This window comes from Maniola jurtina, chromosome 25 (genome assembly GCF_905333055.1).
Source record: "Maniola jurtina chromosome 25, ilManJurt1.1, whole genome shotgun sequence".
NCBI lineage: Eukaryota > Metazoa > Arthropoda > Insecta > Lepidoptera > Nymphalidae > Maniola > Maniola jurtina.
In genome coordinates, this window is record NC_060053.1 from 3,397,755 (window position 1) to 3,417,722 (window position 19,968).

Genomic DNA, 19,968 nt, shown 5'->3' on the forward strand with positions numbered 1-19,968 from the left:
TACTCCATACTTATATTATAAAAGCGAAAGTGTGTCTGTCTGTCTGTCTACTACGATACTACGTTTTCACGGCCCAACCACTGAACCAATTTTAATGAAATTTGGTACAGACTTGGGATAAATTTGGTACAGATTTAGGACATAGGCTACTTTTAATCCCGGAAAATTGAATAGTTCCTACGGGATTAAAAAAAACCGAAATCTAAGCGGATGAAGCCGTGGGCATTCTCTAGTTCGCTATAAATTCAGAAGATGTAGACCTTACAAGGTACAATTCAAAATTTTTAATTGTGCCTTGTAATTTGTAATTGTGCCGCTGTCGGGTCAAAATGTGCGTCAAGTGGTTTTGGGATCTGTGTGGTGCTGCGTGGTGGTGTTGCGTATTGTTTGCTTGGTGGCTGGCTTTTCCTGCATGTTTACCAGTGGTAGGGCGGGCGGTGCACATCGCATGCTGCATCTTGCACCATGCAGATTTGTCTGGTTTAGCAGTTTATAGCAAATTAAGCTGTTGGTTCCTTGTTTCTTACCACCATAATGTTACCTACCTACATAATGTTAAATACCTTACGTACCATAACAACATTATGGTAGTTGATAAGTAGGTTCTGAAATCTGAACTAATTTGCTAGTCATTTATGGATGGTACCCAAATCTCCACAGTATGTAATGTATGTAATTGACTTACTCTATGAATTCGGTCTGACAGATTACAGGTAGTGACAGCCTGAGGAATTCCCAGTTAGCTTTCTCCATCGTTTCGAAGGTGTTGTGGGAGATTTTCATACATGGCGGCGTCTCTACGAAAGGAAATAGATATTTGTTTATATTTCTTTTCTTTTCTGAACTTACCTTTCTCGGGATGGTAATCAATAGATCGAAACTGAAAGGCAAAATATCGGTCAAGCGCATGTCGAGCTCACACATGAAGGATTCCGTACCATCGTAATATCAGTAGTATTTCATAGACGAAAATGGTGAAAAAATTCAGTATTTTTCATCACCATTTTTCCCTATCAAAACTTGATAGGTATATTACGATAAAAATATGTCTGTTGTTTGGGACATGGCTGAGCCACATTTTGTTAAAAAAGTACTGATTCTGTCACAATCATTGAAAATGTTAGAATGAGTTAATGTGCGAAAGAGAAGGAAACTTAAATAATTGGTAAACACACCGCCCCTTAAATCAAGACGCACGGCCAGTGTGTCAAGCCAAGTTCGAATAAGAAAAATTCTTATACTTACCAGACCCAGCCGGTATTCTTGTAACATCGATTCTGGTGTCGGCCATCTCATCCGTGTTTTCAAATATAGGTTGGTCCTTCGTATACCAATGTGTTACGTCACGTTTCATATTACTACAGCATAAAATTCATTTCAATAGATTCAATTAAGAAGTTCAAAATACAATAACGATTTTTATTTGGCTTTTGATAATGTAAAACATGAAATCATTATTTAAGAAATTATAGAAATAATTACCGAATAACGTAATAACTGTCAATGTGGCTAAGTATATTGCACACAAGCTCTAAACTAAATTACAATGACAGGTTTAAATATATTGCTATCCCTTTCATAATGATCTCTGCAGTAAGGGATGTAGAGATCTGTCAATTTTAGTTTAGACATTGTGTATAAGAGAGTTGTGCATAGTTGTTGATTTTTGGAGCTCTGACATAACAAGAAAAGTTACCGAGACCACTCTTAGTTATGAGTGTACTTTAAGGCTCACCTCTAGGTCCTTTTATGTTTTTGATGTATAAAAATAATTTTATGACAGATAATATTTCTAGGTTATATCAAATTTTAGTAAGAAAATAATGTGAAAGTGCTGTACATACACACAGAATGGCTCATAGCCCTCTTGTAGACCGCAAGTGGTAAAATATTTCAATGAGTTGACGTCCTGACCATACGATAGCCTGAAATAGAGTATATTATTCATAAGCACAAAATAAATTACTACTTTTATAAAAATTTATATGAATTTAAGTAAGAAAATACGACCAAACCAATGAATGAGTTCTCAATAAATAAGTAGTATTACTTACCTAGCCTTTTGGCCCACTCCAAGAGTGCATGCCGGTACAAAATTATCTCCTTGAACGTCTGCAAAAGTAGTTTCACCTCCGAGAGCATCCATAAGCAACTCTCCGTTCAAGGAAAAACCTAATATACACATTAACATCATTAATCCAAACATTTCATTTGAAATAAAATTCCAGACACAAAAAAGATGTCACTAAATTGCGAAATACTTTAAACATTTACTAATACATTGCTACACCAATTTTTTAATTTATTCTTATTACAAAAAAAGGAATTCTTAATTCTCTCTATGGTACTGATAGTAACGTTAACAAATAAAAGAAATTAGATTTACAGTATGAAAATTTACTAAAATCGTGAATGGGTGTTAATGTTAACACACTTTGAAGTTACAAAAACATAACAAAACCAAGCACGGAAGCCTTTTGTTAACAATAATTTTAACAATATCAATAACAAGCGATGAGTAAGTGACGAAAGAGGTGATTTATCTGGGGCTTACAAAAAAGTACTACATACTTACAGCATCTTTTGTGTAGAGTTCTTTGCTAGTAAGTCTCATTAATTGTACGAGAAAAGCCTCTGAAACATTGGTACTTATTAACCATGTTAAGATTAGGAAAAAATTTAGCACAAGGATGATTTTCTAAGTTCAAAGTTTAGAGAATAGATAGGTACGTATAGATGACAAAGGGTTTAATAATAAAAAGAATAAGCATAAACATAAAGAGTATAAGAGCAGAAGAAGAGTAAAAAGGAAAAAGGGCGATAGAAAACGAAATTTTTGAAACGACTATGATTGAATATCATCCTTGTGCTAAATATGATTAAAGTTACATCAAAGATTGGTGCTCAATCCAATAAAATACCAAGGCAAGTCAGGTCGACAACGAATCAGGGACTTTGACGATTAATTATGTGATTGTGAATATTGTGTCACAAGATAATTTTTCTTGGCAGGATTTTCGTAATTAAGTTATTACGTGTATGCTCAATCTTTATCATGTACTTGCGTGTACAGAAAAAATTACACTACTAAGGTTGAAAATAAATTCATGTTCTCTAACATGTTTGGCTGCTTTTACCCCGTTTACGAGTAAATTAGGACTTTGTGCATTGTGTCGTTTAAGTTCAGCATGATTTTTATTTCTAAACTTCTACCCATGCTATTTCGTACTACTCTATCCATAGATGCTTCTATTATTATTGAGAAGTATTAAATTTATTTTTTAAAGATAAATATCAAAGCAAAGCGATGCTATGGTATCACGTTAACGGTCAAAGGCGTAGGTTTTGTCCTAGAGCCTACAAGCTATGAAGTTGATAAGCTTGGCGTGAATTTTAAAATGGCAGGAACATCTTTAGGAACTTTTGTAGACGCTTTTTAATTTTTGTTGAACGAGTCTCAAACAGAAAACTTCCAAGAAACTTAATCCAGATTGATGTGCGAAATAATTTTAATAGTTGGTAATTTTCATTTAAATCCTTTCTTTTGAGTCTTATTTGTATTTAAACAACACTTCATTATTAAATCATTTTACCCATCCGTAAATATTTTAGGAAGTATTACAATTTTTAAATTCCGTAGTTATGAAATATTTAGATTCATCGCTTTCTTTCACAGTTTTGGGACATCTTAACTATTATGTTAACAATAATTTGGACTGTTTTCTGTGATAGTTATATCTCTTTGCTGAGAACCTATAAAAACCCAAAAATCAAAGATTTAGGTCCAATACGGACTTCAAAAAAACATTTTTTATTTTTATTTCATGTAGGTAGTGTATTTTATACTACGACTGTGATACTTTAAGCGGTTTTGAAATCAGTTTTACTGAGAAGAGCTAATAAGAAACTAAGCTGTTACTCTTTTCGAATCATAATAACATGAAAGAATCGATTTTAATTGTGAAAATACAGCAACCGGATTTTTTCCTTCCGTATAAATTGCACTGAGCTATAATATTTTGTAGTTTCACAACAACATCTATATAGAAATTATTGTTGTTCCTCAAATTTTTATGCATTTTTCGAATAAAACTTTTCCGATTTTGGTCATAAAAATGTTCCAACCACGTTAATATTAAGCAAGCACATTTCTGCCAGCCAAAAATTCTTTTATTTACTTATCGTCTTGTCAATGAGATCAAGGAATACGCCTACAACGTCCCCCACCGCCCATTGCTTGCCAAAAGACTCCGTACTACCCAAGTACACTTTTTCCTCCTTGAAAATTTGAACAAAATCTTAAAGCCTAACTGAAAATAACCGTTTTTAGATAGATATTGGTTTTATTCTTAAGATATACATGATCATTTTCTGTAATATTATCTTCAATCTATTAATTGAAGCTATATTCATAAAGTAAATTATTTTTCATTTTATTAGTTAGTAGAAAAAAATCAAATACAGTGCAGATTGGCAACACCTTGTGTGTACTACTATTACCTACTACCTACTGTATAAATTAATTTCGGACAACGTCCTCGTATAATTATGATAAAACTTCACTTACAGGTAAGTTAATCATTAATATTGTTCAGTTCAGTTTTTATACTTTCGAAAGTTTTTCTGCTAATGTTTATGTTATTGTAATGACAGGATATAATACCTACTTTATCCTTAATCTCTTTATTTTGTCGCAAACTTGATTTATTTAAAGTTTTTAATTTTTTTTAAAACTAAAAAAAATATAATTTCATGTAGCAGACTTGTCTCTTGATATTACCTCTGGAAAATAATTTCTTCCTATATAATAAGTATGATAAGGTAATGTTAATTTTAAAGGGGACTATCTACTCATATCATAAGTCAATGTTACAAACACGTTAGGGAAGAGGACAATAATATCGACATTTCAATACTTTCTAATCGACAAATGAAATTATCAATACAACATTGTTGTGCTTGTCCAATAAATGTTGTTTGTCCCTTGTATTTATTGTTCTACTTTTAGGGTTCAGTACCCAAACACCAACGGGATCCTATTACTAAGCCTCTACTATCCGTCCGTCCATTCGTCGGTCTGTTAGCGGGCTGTATCTCGTGAACCGTAACATGTAGATAGCTGAAATTTTCACAGAATGTGTATTTCTATCGATTTTAACCGACACTGACTGATTTTTACTACTATAGTAGTTTAGTACCTAATGACTTATTGACTTTTTAAGGTTCTTCAGTCAGTTTTGAAAGGTATATTTTATGTAATTTCTATTTCATTGCTTGACCGCTTGAAATAGGTACTTTTAACGCAATTTTTCAGTATCGAATTATGGATTGATATTGTTTTGCCAATTTTTGTTTTCTGTATTTTATTAATTTTATTTGTAATAGCTATAAGGAAATGTTTAAATCAGCTTTATAATATTTTGCTGTTAAAGTAAATAACTTTCTATCTAGTACTGATGACAATTCACAAAATTTAGGATAGATAGGCGCCAATTAAATAGTCGTTTTTGAATTTAACCGCAAGACGCGTCGGTCGTAGGCATCAATGCAACGCGAGGGAGAAAGGAAACCCGCGGCCTGCGTTCGCCATCTGCATTAGTGTGAGTGCTATATCCGTTCACATTACACGAGTGCGTGGAACAATACTTACACGAGCTCACATTGGAGGTCAGGCATGACTATTGCCGGTAAGTATACCTAGTCTTCACTGTTGATCTTTAGCACGGTCTCGTAATTTCAATTATACTTAATATACTTCACATTATTCGGTGTAAAATAAGTAGACGATAGTGTAGAAGAAAGAATAGGATGCAATTCGCAAAAATTTAGTTTCACCAAACACAAAATCTCTTTGTGTTAATAATTATTACAATTTCATGCCAATTTTTCTTTACTTCACGTAACATTGTTCTTTTGATGATCTTATACATGGTGAAATTTTAGTGGTTTTAGATTCCTGACAAAATGAATCGTTTTAAGCAGTACTATCTATTTCAATCATTTATATTGACACTAGTCTTTAAATAAAAAAATTCAATCGAGAAAATATTGCTTGGAAGATTCGCGAGCCAGTAGTAAGTACCCAACCATATCGCTTTGTCTCGGAAGTCATAACAGCACGATTTTCACCTGGCGCTCGGCCACTACTAATGTTTCTCATAGACTCAGGTTTGTATCAAGACTCAAGATACTTTTTTTTAATAAAAAAAATGCCTAGTTTTTCAATATTGCTTAAGGCAGTTCACTTAGCCATGGCTCTAAAGCCACTAAAATTTCACCGTGTATAAGTAATATTAGTCAATAGTTAACAACATTTATCAGACAAGTACTAAACACCTAACTAAAACTCACTAATCGTCTGGTCGGTTACGTCAAGGAAGCAAGCGACAATGTCACCAACTTTCAGTTGCTGCCCAAAGGTGTCGCTAGTCCCACCGTGCCATTTTAGCGACTGCGGTCACCAAAAATTGTTAAGTCGTTGCTCGGGATTTGGTCACAATAAAATTATATGATTAAGACCAAAGAAACACAATCGTATTGACTCTGATCGCGACTAAATTTTAGAGTACTCACTTCTTTTTCTTACCAATACAGTAAAAAAAAAAAAATTACTAACTTAATTTGGAAATGTAAGGTTGGAATTTATAGAGCACACTTTGACTTTGCCTAGACTTAAGTTTCAGTTAAAACGAAAGTTGTATAGAAGCAGGTGTTATTTTGCGGAAGTCCATGATATTCATATTAAGCTTTTGGCTCCTTGTATAAAATGAGACTTATGCCAGCGGTATAACGCTGTCTCGTTTTAACATTGTCTTAAGTCTGAGCAAAGTCAAAGTACGCCCTATAGAGATTTCAGCTTCAAATCTCGTGACTTAGATACCAGTCTTGAGCATAGTGTATAAATTTGTAGAACATGACTAAAATTTAGGCTTTAATTTAAAATTCATTTACCGTCCTTTTTTAGCAATATTAAAAAGAAAAAGATGCAGATACTCTAAATTTAGTTTAGAGAAAAACATTAGAATCGACGCCAATGACCTAAATTATATTTTCCTATTGTAAACAACAATCGATCTGATAATCTTCAAAATCCTAAAGTTGAAGTGAGTTTTTGAATAATTGATTACGATTAATAATAATTATTAATAAACACATTATTTAGGAAAGGAAAATGCCCAGTCGATAAAAGAATTTTGGCCAAGGTAACTCCATCAATGAAGAAATTAGAGGCATTACGATTGACATCATACACTATAGAAACAAACAATTTGTACATAGACCTTGGACGAACATTTATTGTGAAACATTTCACATTTAAAATATCAAGTTGCTAAAAAAACTAACATTGAGTTTCATAGAAATGATTAAAATAAACAATGTAGATGGAGTTTGTCTTTTATTATGCCTTTCAATTCTGGCGAGTTTTGCACAAATAGGTACCCGCAATATTATATTTACCAAATAATAATAATTATATTTAAGTATAGTATATTTCTTTACATTGATGGTCAAACTTTGATCAAAACAGGGCATTTACCTTACAGAATGAACAGAATTGTACAAAAACTTACATTGTATCCATCAAAAGCCCAAGAGTTCTCATCTTGACCTAACATCATGCCTGGTGGCATGTCCGCATGAGCCCAACCAACCTAAAACAGGACGAACTTTCACATTAGTACTAATCCAGCTAACCATATCCATATTTATGTTAAAAAAAAGAGGAGAGGAAAACCAAAGAGAAGCTGGATAGATTGCGTGAAAGGAGATATGCATGTAAAAGGGGATGGAAAATGCGATGATGAATGACAGAAGTGAGTAGAAGAAGAAATGTTATACCGATTCCACGTAGTGTGGGATACGGTCAGGAAGAAGTTCAATCTGTCCAGTAATTTGAGCTGTGAGTTGATAGACTAGTCAGTCAGTCAGTCGTTCCTTTAATGTTATGTAGGTATATAGATTTACATATGGTTTCGAAAAACGGAGAAACAGACTTGTTTGTTAACATCACCGTTGGAAGGGCTGGCATGTCAATCTGTGGTAGCTTCGGTAGTGTCTTAGCATAAAGTTTATGTCAATATGTTTTATGAATAAAAGTTAAAAAGACACAAAAGAACTAGACCGGACTGTAATAGTCCCTTGTTTTAGTAAAGAGCCCAAAAATTGACAGACACCAAGCTTACCCTCATAGGTCCAGCAGTAAGAATCTCGAACTCAAAATACCATTTCCCAGAACTGACAGCATAGTTTTTCTCTGCTCTATAAGTTCTGAAGTCCGCTTGCTTCTGTTTTGACGCTTCGGCTAATAGAGCTGGAAAAATGTATGCAAAAATGAGTTTTTATTTGCTCATTCCAATTGTACTTACCCTTTTTTCAAATATGAGCCGTAACTATATTAGTTTAACAGCCAATATCGCTTAGTAAAATAGTTTTAGATCAAATAATGTTTGACATTGACCTCCAGGAGGTACTAATAAAACTTTCACTGTAAGTTTATATGGTCTAAAGAACAGTGTACAGTACAGAATAAGTACACTGTAAAGTACCTATTGGCAAAATTCGTTTACGCGGAAAAGCGCAATCTAACGCGGACTAAAACCGAATGTGCACCAATGTAATACAGACCTTATTGCTTTAATATAAGATTTCAAACACAAGAACAACAGAAACTCGTGCTATCTCGCTCATAATTTGCTGCCGGAATGACCGTGACGGTGCGGTGATTATATATTTTTTTAAAGAATCATTTTTTTGAATTTTCATGGCGGCCATTTTGGAATTTTACAGAATACGGAACCCTAGAAATACTACTACATTTTCATGAATAGTTACCTTCCTGGTGCTCCCCAGTTGGTGGATCTAGGTTGTATCCATAGACAAGCAGAGTTCTAACAGTTTCTGAAGCGGTATCTCTGTTTGCCTTCTTGATCGCGTCGTCTACTTTCGGATATGGTACTAAATGAGGAGACCGCTGCATATCGGAGTCCTGGAAATTAATGATCAAACTGACTGTTTTTGCTTGTTTAGTAAATAAATAAAGAAAAACAAATAGTATAATAAATTCCGACTAAAGCACACGACCATGCTACGATATATAAAGTTTTTATCAGATCATGTACTTTTGTTAGTTCATATTGGCATAACACTTATTACTAGTAATCACTTGAATTAATAAAAAGTTAAATAAGTATTACATGAGGTTTATAAGAAACAGTTATCCGTTACAACCAAAATATAAATAAGGCTCAATTCCCAATTTTTCATTATTTTACTATAAGTTCTCTAACTTATAGCATTAATAATTACAAACCTGACATTGGCAAGCCGTGTTAAACCAGAAGAAAAATAAAAATAATAAGTCTTAGGAGACTGGCCAGAAGTAATGCTTGTCTTCTTTGTGGAGATTTCATAGATACGACTTGCTGTGACCCTCACACCTAGTATATATGAGCAATAATAAGTGTGAGAGTCGCAGCCCTCGAATCTAGAATAATCTGCTTGTAGCTCCTAGATTAGTACAAAAAATAAATAAAAGTAATGATACAATAACGTAAATAAATCTGAATAATAAAATTTAGATTCAAATAAATAACAGAACACCATAAGAGAAAATAACATGTAGAAACAATAAAGCATAATACATAAGCGAGTCATAATAGCAATAAAAGATGTAGAATATATTACAGAAATTAAAATGAAGAACTTAACAAATAAGGGTAGAATATATAACTCTGATGAACACAAAACAAGTCAACATGATATGTGTTTCCGTACTACATGACCGTACTATCTCAAACTTGTAGCAAACAACAAACAGCAAGCATTGGCAAATACCACATATGACTTGCCTGCCAATCGAAGGTTGGCAAGCATACGCAAACACCCGTCTACACTGCTGCTTGCTGTTTGCTGTTTGTCACAAGCATCTGTCGCAAGCGTCAGACTATAAGGTCTATAAGTAGACCCATCGCTGCTGAACCAGAGCGACAGTGCGTAGATCTAGTGGGGCTGGCTTGTCTATGTTCTATTTACCTCGTTTAGTCCATAGGTCCAACCCTGCTGAATGCGTTCTCTCGCCCAAAGATTGTGCGTGTTCTCGGCCAACTGGTCGACCAACTCGTCCATCTTGGGTGTCAGGGTAACAGCGCTCAGGTCCAGTGGGGCTGGTTTATACCCATTAGACTGCGGACAAAATCATAACAGTACGCTGAGATGTTTTAGCGTTAAAACTATCGTGAGTGATATCACACTAATATTAGGTATACAGGCGAAAGTTTATGTGTATATATCTCTTTATGTTTGTTACTCTTTCACGCAAAAATTACTGAACGGATTTGGTTGTTTGGAATGGCGATACATTAAACACTAGATTAACTATAACCATGCATAAAATCTCGTCAATCCGTTGCTCCGTTGCGACGTGATTGAAGGACAAATCAACAAACAAACACATTGAATTTATAATATGGGTAGTGGTAATAATGTACTTTGAACTGCTTAATTAAATCTATTAAAATAAATATTATGCTGTAGTAATGTGAAAAGTGACGTAACACATTGGTGTACGAAGGACCAACCTATATTTAAAAACACGGATGACATGACTGACACCAGAATCGATGTTACAAGAATACCGGCTGGGTCTGGTAAGCATAATCTTATAAGATTTTTTCTTAATCGGTGATTTCCATGACAGGCCAACTAGAAATCGTAATAAGCTCGCAACTCCTACGCTCCGCCTCAGAAAAGTGGGAAAGTTATTTGTGGGAATGAGTGTAATATTTTATAATAAAATTCCACAGTCAATATTAGACTTGCCTTTACCAAAGTTTAAAAAATCCATTAAAAGTATGCTCCTGGCAAAAGCATATTACACAATCGAAGATTATGTAAATGATAAAAAAGCATGGATTTGACTCGCTCCAGCAATGCGCGGGTCTGGAATTGCTTGTATAGTATAGAATATTATTGTAAATTGCACAATTGAAAAGAGCAACCGCCGGGTTTCTTGCTGGTTCTTCTCGGTAGGAACGGCATTCCGAACCAGTGGTAAATTATTTGACGATTCAAAAGCACTTGTAAAAGTTTATTTGAATAAAAAGTCTATTCTATTCTATTCTATTCGAACTTGGTTTGACACACTGGCCGTGTGTCTTGATTTAAGGCGCCGCGTGCGGTTAACAGTAATTGCCTAAGTTTCTTTCTGACTTCGTCTGTGTTGGTGTTAGCTGGCGAGCATGCTCTGCCTTTTTGGAGTGTTTTTTTTTTGTTTGTTAAAACTGACTGGAAAGCGCTATAAGGGGGTGCCGTGCGTATGTCGGCGAGCGCCGGCAGAGACGGGGTCCATACTTGCATAGTTAAGTACAAATAACTACAAACTTGACATTGGCTAATCTTTGTAAAGGCAGACGAGAGAGAAACAAAAGTTTCTTTCTCTCTCACACATTCTAACATTTTTGAAGCTATCAGTTGTCTAAGTTTCCTTCTCTCTCGCACATTATAACATTTTTTGAAGAGAAGTGGAAAATCTTACTTGCATGAAGGGTTCGTTGGGTAGACGAACGTTGCGGATCCGCGCTGGGGGCTTGTCAAGGCTGATGTAGTAGCCGAGAGCGAGGATGGTTCTGCAAGTAAATAAAAATTAAGCTTTTCTAATATATATCCAGTTATAGAAATTAGCTCTAGTATCGACTATAATTGACAAATTAGTCGATACTAGAGCTAATTTCTTAAACTGGACCCTTTCAAGTAAAGATTTTTATATAAACCTGTGAGGATGATACTGCCATTGGCGCAATTAAAGTGCCATAAGCCTACTTTGTCGTATTAGTTTACAAATAGTGAAAAACCAAATTAAATTTGAATTTCGCGGGCAGACCCATCTTATGCCCTGTCAGGTAAATATAGTTACGTTCGACTTACTTGAGAGTCTGCACGGCTAGCTGAATGTCGTATCGTTTCTCGGCGGCCGGGAGACGTTCAAAGGGAACTAGGCACGGGTGTATGCGGTGCGCGTCGTCCCGGTTTTCGCCGTACGACCAACCGGCTTCAATCTACAAATTCACATAACTCTTTACACAAAAATCTGATTAAAACAATCATCATTATCAACCCATTGCCAGCTCAGTACTGAGGATGGGTCTCCTCTCAGAATCACACTAATATTATAAAGGCGAAAGTTTGTATGTGTGTGTGTGTGTATGTTTGTTACTCCTTCACGCAAAAACTACTTGACGGATTTGGCTGAAATTTGGAACGGAGATAGATAATATCCTGGATTAGCACATAGGCTCCTTTTTATCCCGAAAAATCAAAGAATTCCCACGGGATTTCAAAAAACCTAAATCCACGCGGGCAAAGTCGCGGGCATCGGCTAGTAAATAAATAAACTAGCGACCCGCTCCGGCTTCACACGGGTACAATGATACTAATGTGGTGTTCAGGTATACATGTTTCAAAAAAATAAGACAGCATTTTCGATGAAAGCTCTCAGTCGGCTTGATTTCTTCCGACATCTTGAACAATTACTTATCGTCATATTTCAACAAATTAACACAAAACAATTTTAAACTATACCTACGTAAGGTATGTACATACCTTCCTCTTGAATTTTTTATTTTTTTTTGGTCCTGTCACAAATAATGAATGTTTAAAAAATAAATACTTACAACAATTGAAAAGTACCTTCTTCAAAATTAACTTAATATTATTGTGATAAGTGATAACTGATAACATAACTACTATCATAATATTTTTTCTCTCATGTGATTAATTTGAACAATACTGATTAGATGAATCACTCTATCTATTGATAAAAACCGCATTAAAATGCACTGCGTAGTTTAAAAGATCTAAGCGTACATAGAGACAGATAGACGGCGTGAAGTGACTTTGTTTTATACTATGTAGAGATATAATTAGCTACCTTATTCATCGCCCACATTTCATGAATATTTTCAGCTAGTTTGTCTCTGATTTGCTCGATGTAAGTTGCCAAAGTAATCTGTGAACAAAAGTATTAAGTATTTGTATTAAAATTTGGTAACTTTTATCATTAGCTGATCATGATTATCATTAGATGAAACATATTTTAATTATATCTTTAAACTTCTAGTATTTTACTACCAATTAATAAAATTAAAAGTTTTTTCCGCTTAAATCCATTAAAATCATAGTAAAAGTTCTACCATTAAGTAATTAACAAAAAACCGGCCAAGTGCGAGTCAGACTCGCGCACCGAGGGTTCCGTTTCTCCGACATTTTGCACGATAAATCGAATACTATTATTATGAAATAAATAAAAATCTGTTTTAGAATATACAGGTAAAGCCCTTGCATATGATACCCCACTTGGTAGGTATAGTTATCTTACATTGAAAATTGAAACACATTTTAATTTTTTTTTAAATGATGTAACCACGAATCCACGGTTTTCGAATTTATTCCTTTACTTGTGCTATAAGACCTGCCTACCTGCCAAATTTCATGATTCTAGGTCAACGGGAAGTACCTTATAGGTTTTCTTGACAGACACGACGGACGGACGTAGACGGACAGACAGACAACAAAGTGATTCTATAAAGGTTCAATTTTTCCTTTTGACCTCAAGAATCCTAAAAAATACTTAATTTTACAGGTTACTTTTTCGTAAAGATATTGAGGGGAGAGAGGTATAGTAAAGGTACTAACCGATACAGTGTCCACAGGGGTTGGTACAAAAGCTGTGTCATCCTGAACAAGCGGTGGACCAGCCAAGGCTCTCTTAGCCAAGTTTCCGAAGTAGAAGCACGGCTCCAGACTGAGGATCTGCTGAGGAAGAAGGGACTCCACTAGTGGAGAATATCCTTCAGGAGCCGCGTAGCGCAGGCGACCGTGTTCTCCGCCGAGGAGGAAACGACAACTGTTGGACAAGGGCAAATCATTTGTTCAAAGTATTTTTTTTTATTCACTATAGGCAAGCGCTTGACCACAATCACACCTGATGGAAAGTGATGATGTGGTCTAAGATGGGACGCGTTTACCTAGAAGGTGCCTATTCACTCTTGTTTTAAAGATACCCGGATTGTAATAGGTAGGAAACACAGATCGCGGAAGAGTATTCCAAACCTTAGCCATGCGTATGAGGAATGAAGACGCAAAACATTTCGTGCGTGTAGATGGAATGTCGACATAAGGATGGAAACTCGCCCGACGTCTTGCGGTTCGGTGGTAAAAGTAGGTACAATTGTACTCCTTTTGATGGTCGGAATTGTTTTTGTACGAGTGGTGATAATTAATTACGTAACGTACGTAAAGCTGTGTCAAAAATTATCAAAATTTATCATTAGAAGTAGACTAGATCATCGTGGCTTTTAAATTTACTGCAATAGTTTGGGAAAAGGACCCGATCTTTATTCTGCGCAACAGCATCCAAGGTGCAGATAGCCAACCTCCAATGATCCTACTTCCAACGCTGCCCTTTCCGGTACAAGTCGCCATTCTAGTACCTTGGAAGTTGGAACCGCAACGTCTATGGATTTTTCGAACTATGTGCCCTGCCCATTGCCATTTTTGCTTCGTAACTCGTTGAGCTATGTTGGTTACCCTGATTCTCCTATGGATCTACTAAATTTTCATACGTTTCGATAGTTACCATTTTTTAACCCCCGACCCAAAAAGAGGGGTGTCATAAGTTTTTTTTTTTTTTTTGATATTTCTAGGCTATCCGCAATCAGTCATTTGTCGACTATAATCAGATTATATGAGTGCGTTACGGGTTTGGAGAAGGTCACTCCATCAAGAGACTCTTCTCATAGGGCTATCCCTGGCTTTATTGTCATAAGTTTGACGCGTGTATCTGTCTGTGGCATCGTAGCTCCTGAACTAATGAACCGATTTTAATTTAGTTTTGGTTTTTGTTTGGAAGGTGGCTTGATCGAGAGTGTTCTTAGCTATAATCCAAGAAAATCGGTTCAGCCGTTTGAAAGTTATCAGCTCTTTTCTAGTTACTGTAACCTTCACTTGGCGGGCGTGTTATAAATTTTTAATTTACACTTGTATCTACCTTAATTTACTGGAACAACTGATGGCCGGGAAGAACATCCCCTCCAGATTGAAGTTGGTAAAGGAGCCGGTCACTCGTACGCCGTTGAACATGAAGTTTATCAGAGGTATGGTCAAGTCCAGAGCGCAGCCGATGACGTCACCTAAAAAAATTTCGTTACAGGTTGAAAAAACCGCGTCTGAAATAATGATCGGATTACGGGGAATTTCCCCCACTAAAACTTCTTCAAAGATCAATCTTTATTTATCTTTAAAAATACCACTCAAGTGCGGGTCAGACTCGGCCACTGAGGGTTCCGTACTCGGGTATTTTTCCAACATTTCACACGATGAATCAAAAACTATTATGCATAAAAATAAATAAAAATCAGTTTTAGAATATACCTACAGGTAAAGCTCTTTCATATAATGATACCCCACTTGGTATATCTAGTTATCTTACTTTGAAAATTGAAATACTTTTTTTTTTTTAATTTAACCACAAATTCACAGTTTTCGGATTTATTCCTTTACTTGAGCTATAAGACCTACCTACCTGCCAAATTTCATGATTCTAGGTCAACGGGAAATACCTTACAGGTTTTCTCGACAGACACGACGGACTGACCGGACAGACGGACAACAAAGTGATCCTATAAGGGTTCTATTTTTCCTTTTGAGGTATAGAACCCTAAAAATGAATAAAATGCCTATTTTTGAAAAAAAATTACCTTTTCTTATAAACGGTTCTTCCTCATGAGTCCTGTTAACTGCCGTCTTCCTGCCTCCAGACCAGAGGTACGCTCCATCAAAACCGTACGAGTACAGATCATCCCCTACACCATTGCCGCCCCACTTCTCGCCACCTCCCGGGTATGGAACATACCTACAACAGAACTGTTTGTCAAGAACCTTGTTCATCATCTTCACCAATCGGGGTCCCGACTAAAACGACTAAAAATCAGCGCTTGATGCTTTTGTGCATGTATAAGGCATAAAGGACTTCGTCTGTCTTGGTGTTAGCTGGCGGGCGTGCTCTGCCTTTTTGAAGTGTTTTTTTTTTTTTGTTAAAACTGACTGGAAAGCGCTCTAAGGGGGTGCCGTGCGTATGTCGGCGAGCGCCGGCACAGACGGGGTCCATACTTGTATAGTTTAACTAACTTGTTACAAATAACTACAAACTTGACATTGGCTAATCTTTGTAAAGCCAGACGAGAGAGAAAAAAAAAAGGCATAAAAGCTTATGCCAAGCTGGACCCTTTTTACCCGACTACGGCATAGCCAAATGGAAGGGTTATGATTTTAGCAGTCTATGTATGTATGGATTTGGTATCACATTCAGTGTGTTCCACCGTAGCGCTTGAATTACTTGGCCGATTTTGATGAATGAGTGTCAAAAGATTCGTTATTGTGGTTTGGGTGACATAGGCTACATTTTATACGAAAAAAATCGACTTGACGGATGTTAGGTAGGTACATACAAAAAAGTGAGGGTCTCAAAAATTTTTTTTTAAATTAATCGAGTGGCAAGTCAAATAAATGAGGAAAAAAGTCTGAGTTCATGAATTTAAGTGTACTACAACATTAAAATGCGACAGAAAAACAATTTAACTATAATATTTCAACGTTTATTAAGACGATGATCGTAGTTGGGTTTTAATTTTCATCTTTATCTTGGTTCGTATTGTGCCACACAAGATAAAATTTATTCTGTTTGAGGCAGTGTGGCTTTAAGTTCAAGTGGAGAAAGCGCCAGAATAACTAACCCTTTAATGCGTGACAAAACTTACAAAATAAACATTTTTTCTCTCGTCTGGCTTTACAAAGATTAGCCAATGTCAAGTTTGTAGTTATTTACAAGTTAGGGAAATTATACAAGTATGGACTTCGTCTGTGCCGGTGCCCGCCGACACACGCGCAGCACCCCTTTCGAGCGCCTCCCAGTCAGTCCCACCACCAAAAACACCAGCAAAACACAAAACCCGGCCACTTTTAACAAAAAAAAAAACACTCCAAAAAGGCAGAGCACGCGCGCCAGCAAACGCCAACACAGACGAAGTCCTTTTCTTTCATTAACATCGCGGCTATCCCACTACTGGAATTTATCATATATATGGAGAATATTTTGGAGCCTTAAACTTACCCAGTAGTATTGGCCCATCCAATACGCAAGTGTGGCATCATATGTGTGGTCTTCTCAATATGGTCCATGGTCACTTCGAAGTACCATTTCTGGTAAACTGCTGATCCTTCCACTCGGCCAACGAAAATGTTTGGGCGTACACTGAAAAGACATTATGTATTTGAGTCCATTCAAAAGTATGAAATGTCAATTGGATTAAAGAACACAAGAACAAAGCGTCTTTCAATGAAAACTAACTAGTTATAAACTAAGATAAGTTAATGGACCGATTCTTAGATAACTATAAGTACAGTGGACCCCCGGTAATCCGGCCCCTGTCTAATCCGGCACCCCCTGTAATCCGACAAGTTTATTTTATTATTGAACTAGCTGATGCCCGCGACTTCGTTCGCGTGGATGTAAGTTTTTAAGAACCCCGCGGGAACACTTTAATTTTCCGGGATACGGTCTATTCTCTAGGATTCCGGCCTATGTGCTTATCCAGGGTATTATCCATCTCCAATCTTAATTTTAGCCCAATCCGTTTAGTATACACACAAACTTTCCCCTTTATTGTATTAATGTGATGTGATTTACTTTTGACATACATAGTGAAGTACCTATTGACTTGTATTTCAGAGTAGGTATGTATAACATATAGAATCTTATCGTTGGATCTTTAATTTGTCGGATTACAAGGTACTCTTTTGTAAAAAACGCCGGACTATAGGGGTTCTTACGCAGTAGGTACTCTATAATCCGACAAATTCGATAGTCCGACACTGCCCTGCAAAACGATTGTCGGTTTACCGGGGGTCCACTGTATAGGTTAATATACCTAATATTGCTTATTTAGCCCTACTCTTAGGCTAGATTGTATGTAAGTAAAGTACCTAAAAAAAAAATTGGAACTTGAAATTCATGCTATCCATAAGCCGCTAGATTTTTACGGCCCAACAGTTAAACCAATTTTGATAAAAGGTAGGTACATAATTAGCTTACATCCCCGGGAAGAACATCTAAGGCTACTTTTTATCCCGGAAAATCAAAAGTTCCCACAGGAATCTCAAAGTTCCCTATTTACCCGATTTACAAGAAAGGGCCCGTAATGTAATATAGAAGCATAGAGTAGGTACTTTTTATCCCGGAAAATCAAAGCTTGCCCACGGGATTTTTAAAAACTTAAATTTACGAGGACGAAGTCGCGCGTGAATAGGTACATCATTTAAAAAAAATAAAATGTGTTTTAACTTTCAAAGTAAGATAACTTTTTCAAGTGGAGTATCATATAAAACGGCTTTGCCTGTATATTCTAAAACAGATTTTTAGTTAATTTTTATGTATAAATAGTTTTTGATTTATCGTGCAAAATGTCGGAAAAATTACCCGAGTACGGAACCCTCAGTGCGCGAGTCTGACTCGCATTTGGCTGGTTTTTTATCTTTGTTAGGGATCACGTAACAGAGAGAGAGAGCCCTATACTAACTTCTCTCCGTGTTTAGAGTAGGTATAGATATTCAAAGAATTTTTTTTCTTTTACCTCGACACATGATCCACCAGCTGGGTCTGCAGCAGTAGATTCTTCCCCGGCAGCAGATAGTCACAGATGTTGTTCTGCGAGGACCTCACGGCCACCCCGTTACCGACGCAGAGGGAACACAACACGTCGAGAACCTTGGGGTCCCTACCGTGCTTTTCTAACAGCGATATGATCACTTTTATATGTTCATCCTGTAAAGATAACAAGTGTAAATTAAAAATTTATAACACCGCGCGCCGTCTCAAGAACCACTGCCTTCTGTATCTTACCCTTGATCCCACAGTTAAGCTATAGTTACTTTTACTATTACTATTTATCCAATTTTTCCCAGAAGAGTATCTGTAGATTTAACCCACAAAAAAAGGAGTAACAAGTGTAAATTAAAAATTTATAACACCCCCGACAAGTGAAGGTTACAGTAACTAGAAAAGAGCTGATAACTTTCGAACGGCTAAACCGTTTTTCTTGTACAGCTAAGAACTCTCGATCAAGCCACCTTTCAAACAAAAAAACTAAATTAAAATCGGTTCATTAGATTAGGAGCTACGATGCCACAGACAGATACACAGATACACACGTCAAACTTATAACACCTCTCTTTTTGGGTCGGGGGTTAAAAACCGGTCAAGTGGGAGTCAGGCTCATGTACGAAGGATTCCGTAGCATCGTTCAAGAAATAACACTATTTTTTTTTTGTTGGCCACGCTGGTCAAGTGTAGATTGGCAGACTTTTCACAACTTTGAGAACACTATGGAGAACTTTCAGGAATGCAGGTTTCCTCACTAAGTTTTTCTTCACGACTAAAGCAACTGATATTTAGATACATACATGACAACGAAATGTTAAGAGTTGTATACCTACCTGCGATCCAACCCCAGAACTCCTGAAAATTAGTTCGACGTTTTACCACCGAACTATTTATCATCATTACCAACCGATAGACAAAAGCGACCGACAGCTCAAAGGATTAGCAAGCTGAAGTGGCAATGGGCAGGTCATGACTGTCGTAGAACCGGCGGCCGATGGGGCAGACGTGTTCTGGAGTAGAGACCACGTACGGGTAAGCGCAGTGTGGGGCGACCTCCTGCCCGCTGGACCGATGACCTGAAGAAGGTGGCGGGGAGCGGGTGGATGAGGAAGGATGGAATGTCTAACAGTGGACGGCGGACGCATATAGGCTGATGGATGGATGGATGGATGGATGATCAACCGATAGACATTTATCGCTAGATAAGACATATCATGCTAGACATAGGTCTCTTGTAGGGACTTCCACACGTCACG

General features: G+C 36.5%; 1 protein-coding gene and 1 long non-coding RNA gene across 42 annotated transcripts in view; one reads left to right on the forward strand and one right to left on the reverse strand.

Annotated features, from left to right (window-relative positions):
- LOC123878005 (ryanodine receptor) overlaps positions 1–19,968 on the reverse strand; it is a 141,244-nt gene that overhangs the window by 94,479 nt on the left and 26,797 nt on the right. For 24 of the 41 annotated variants that reach the window (XM_045924982.1, XM_045924988.1, XM_045924983.1 and 21 more), the window contains 17 exons: positions 18,684–18,874; positions 17,165–17,305; positions 15,753–15,907; positions 15,044–15,185; positions 13,690–13,900; positions 12,926–13,003; positions 11,923–12,053; positions 11,534–11,624; positions 10,033–10,182; positions 8,833–8,986; positions 8,184–8,311; positions 7,572–7,652; positions 4,179–4,278; positions 2,055–2,172; positions 1,845–1,925; positions 1,246–1,358; positions 686–797 (listed from right to left, as the gene is read on the reverse strand). In XM_045924982.1, coding sequence (XP_045780938.1) covers positions 686–797; positions 1,246–1,358; positions 1,845–1,925; positions 2,055–2,172; positions 4,179–4,278; positions 7,572–7,652; positions 8,184–8,311; positions 8,833–8,986; positions 10,033–10,182; positions 11,534–11,624; positions 11,923–12,053; positions 12,926–13,003; positions 13,690–13,900; positions 15,044–15,185; positions 15,753–15,907; positions 17,165–17,305; positions 18,684–18,874 — 2,177 coding nt within the window. Of the gene's footprint in view, positions 1–685; positions 798–1,245; positions 1,359–1,844; positions 1,926–2,054; positions 2,173–4,178; positions 4,279–6,351; positions 6,452–7,571; positions 7,653–8,183; positions 8,312–8,832; positions 8,987–10,032; positions 10,183–11,533; positions 11,625–11,922; positions 12,054–12,925; positions 13,004–13,689; positions 13,901–15,043; positions 15,186–15,752; positions 15,908–17,164; positions 17,306–18,683; positions 18,875–19,968 lie in introns of all 41 variants that reach the window. The other 17 variants (XM_045925024.1, XM_045925004.1, XM_045925023.1 and 14 more) reach the window with 1 other exon arrangement.
- On the forward strand, positions 334–19,961 carry LOC123878034. Its single transcript, XR_006798727.1, has 3 exons — positions 334–518; positions 12,444–12,451; positions 19,951–19,961. It is a non-coding gene; the product is annotated as an uncharacterized LOC123878034 (long non-coding RNA).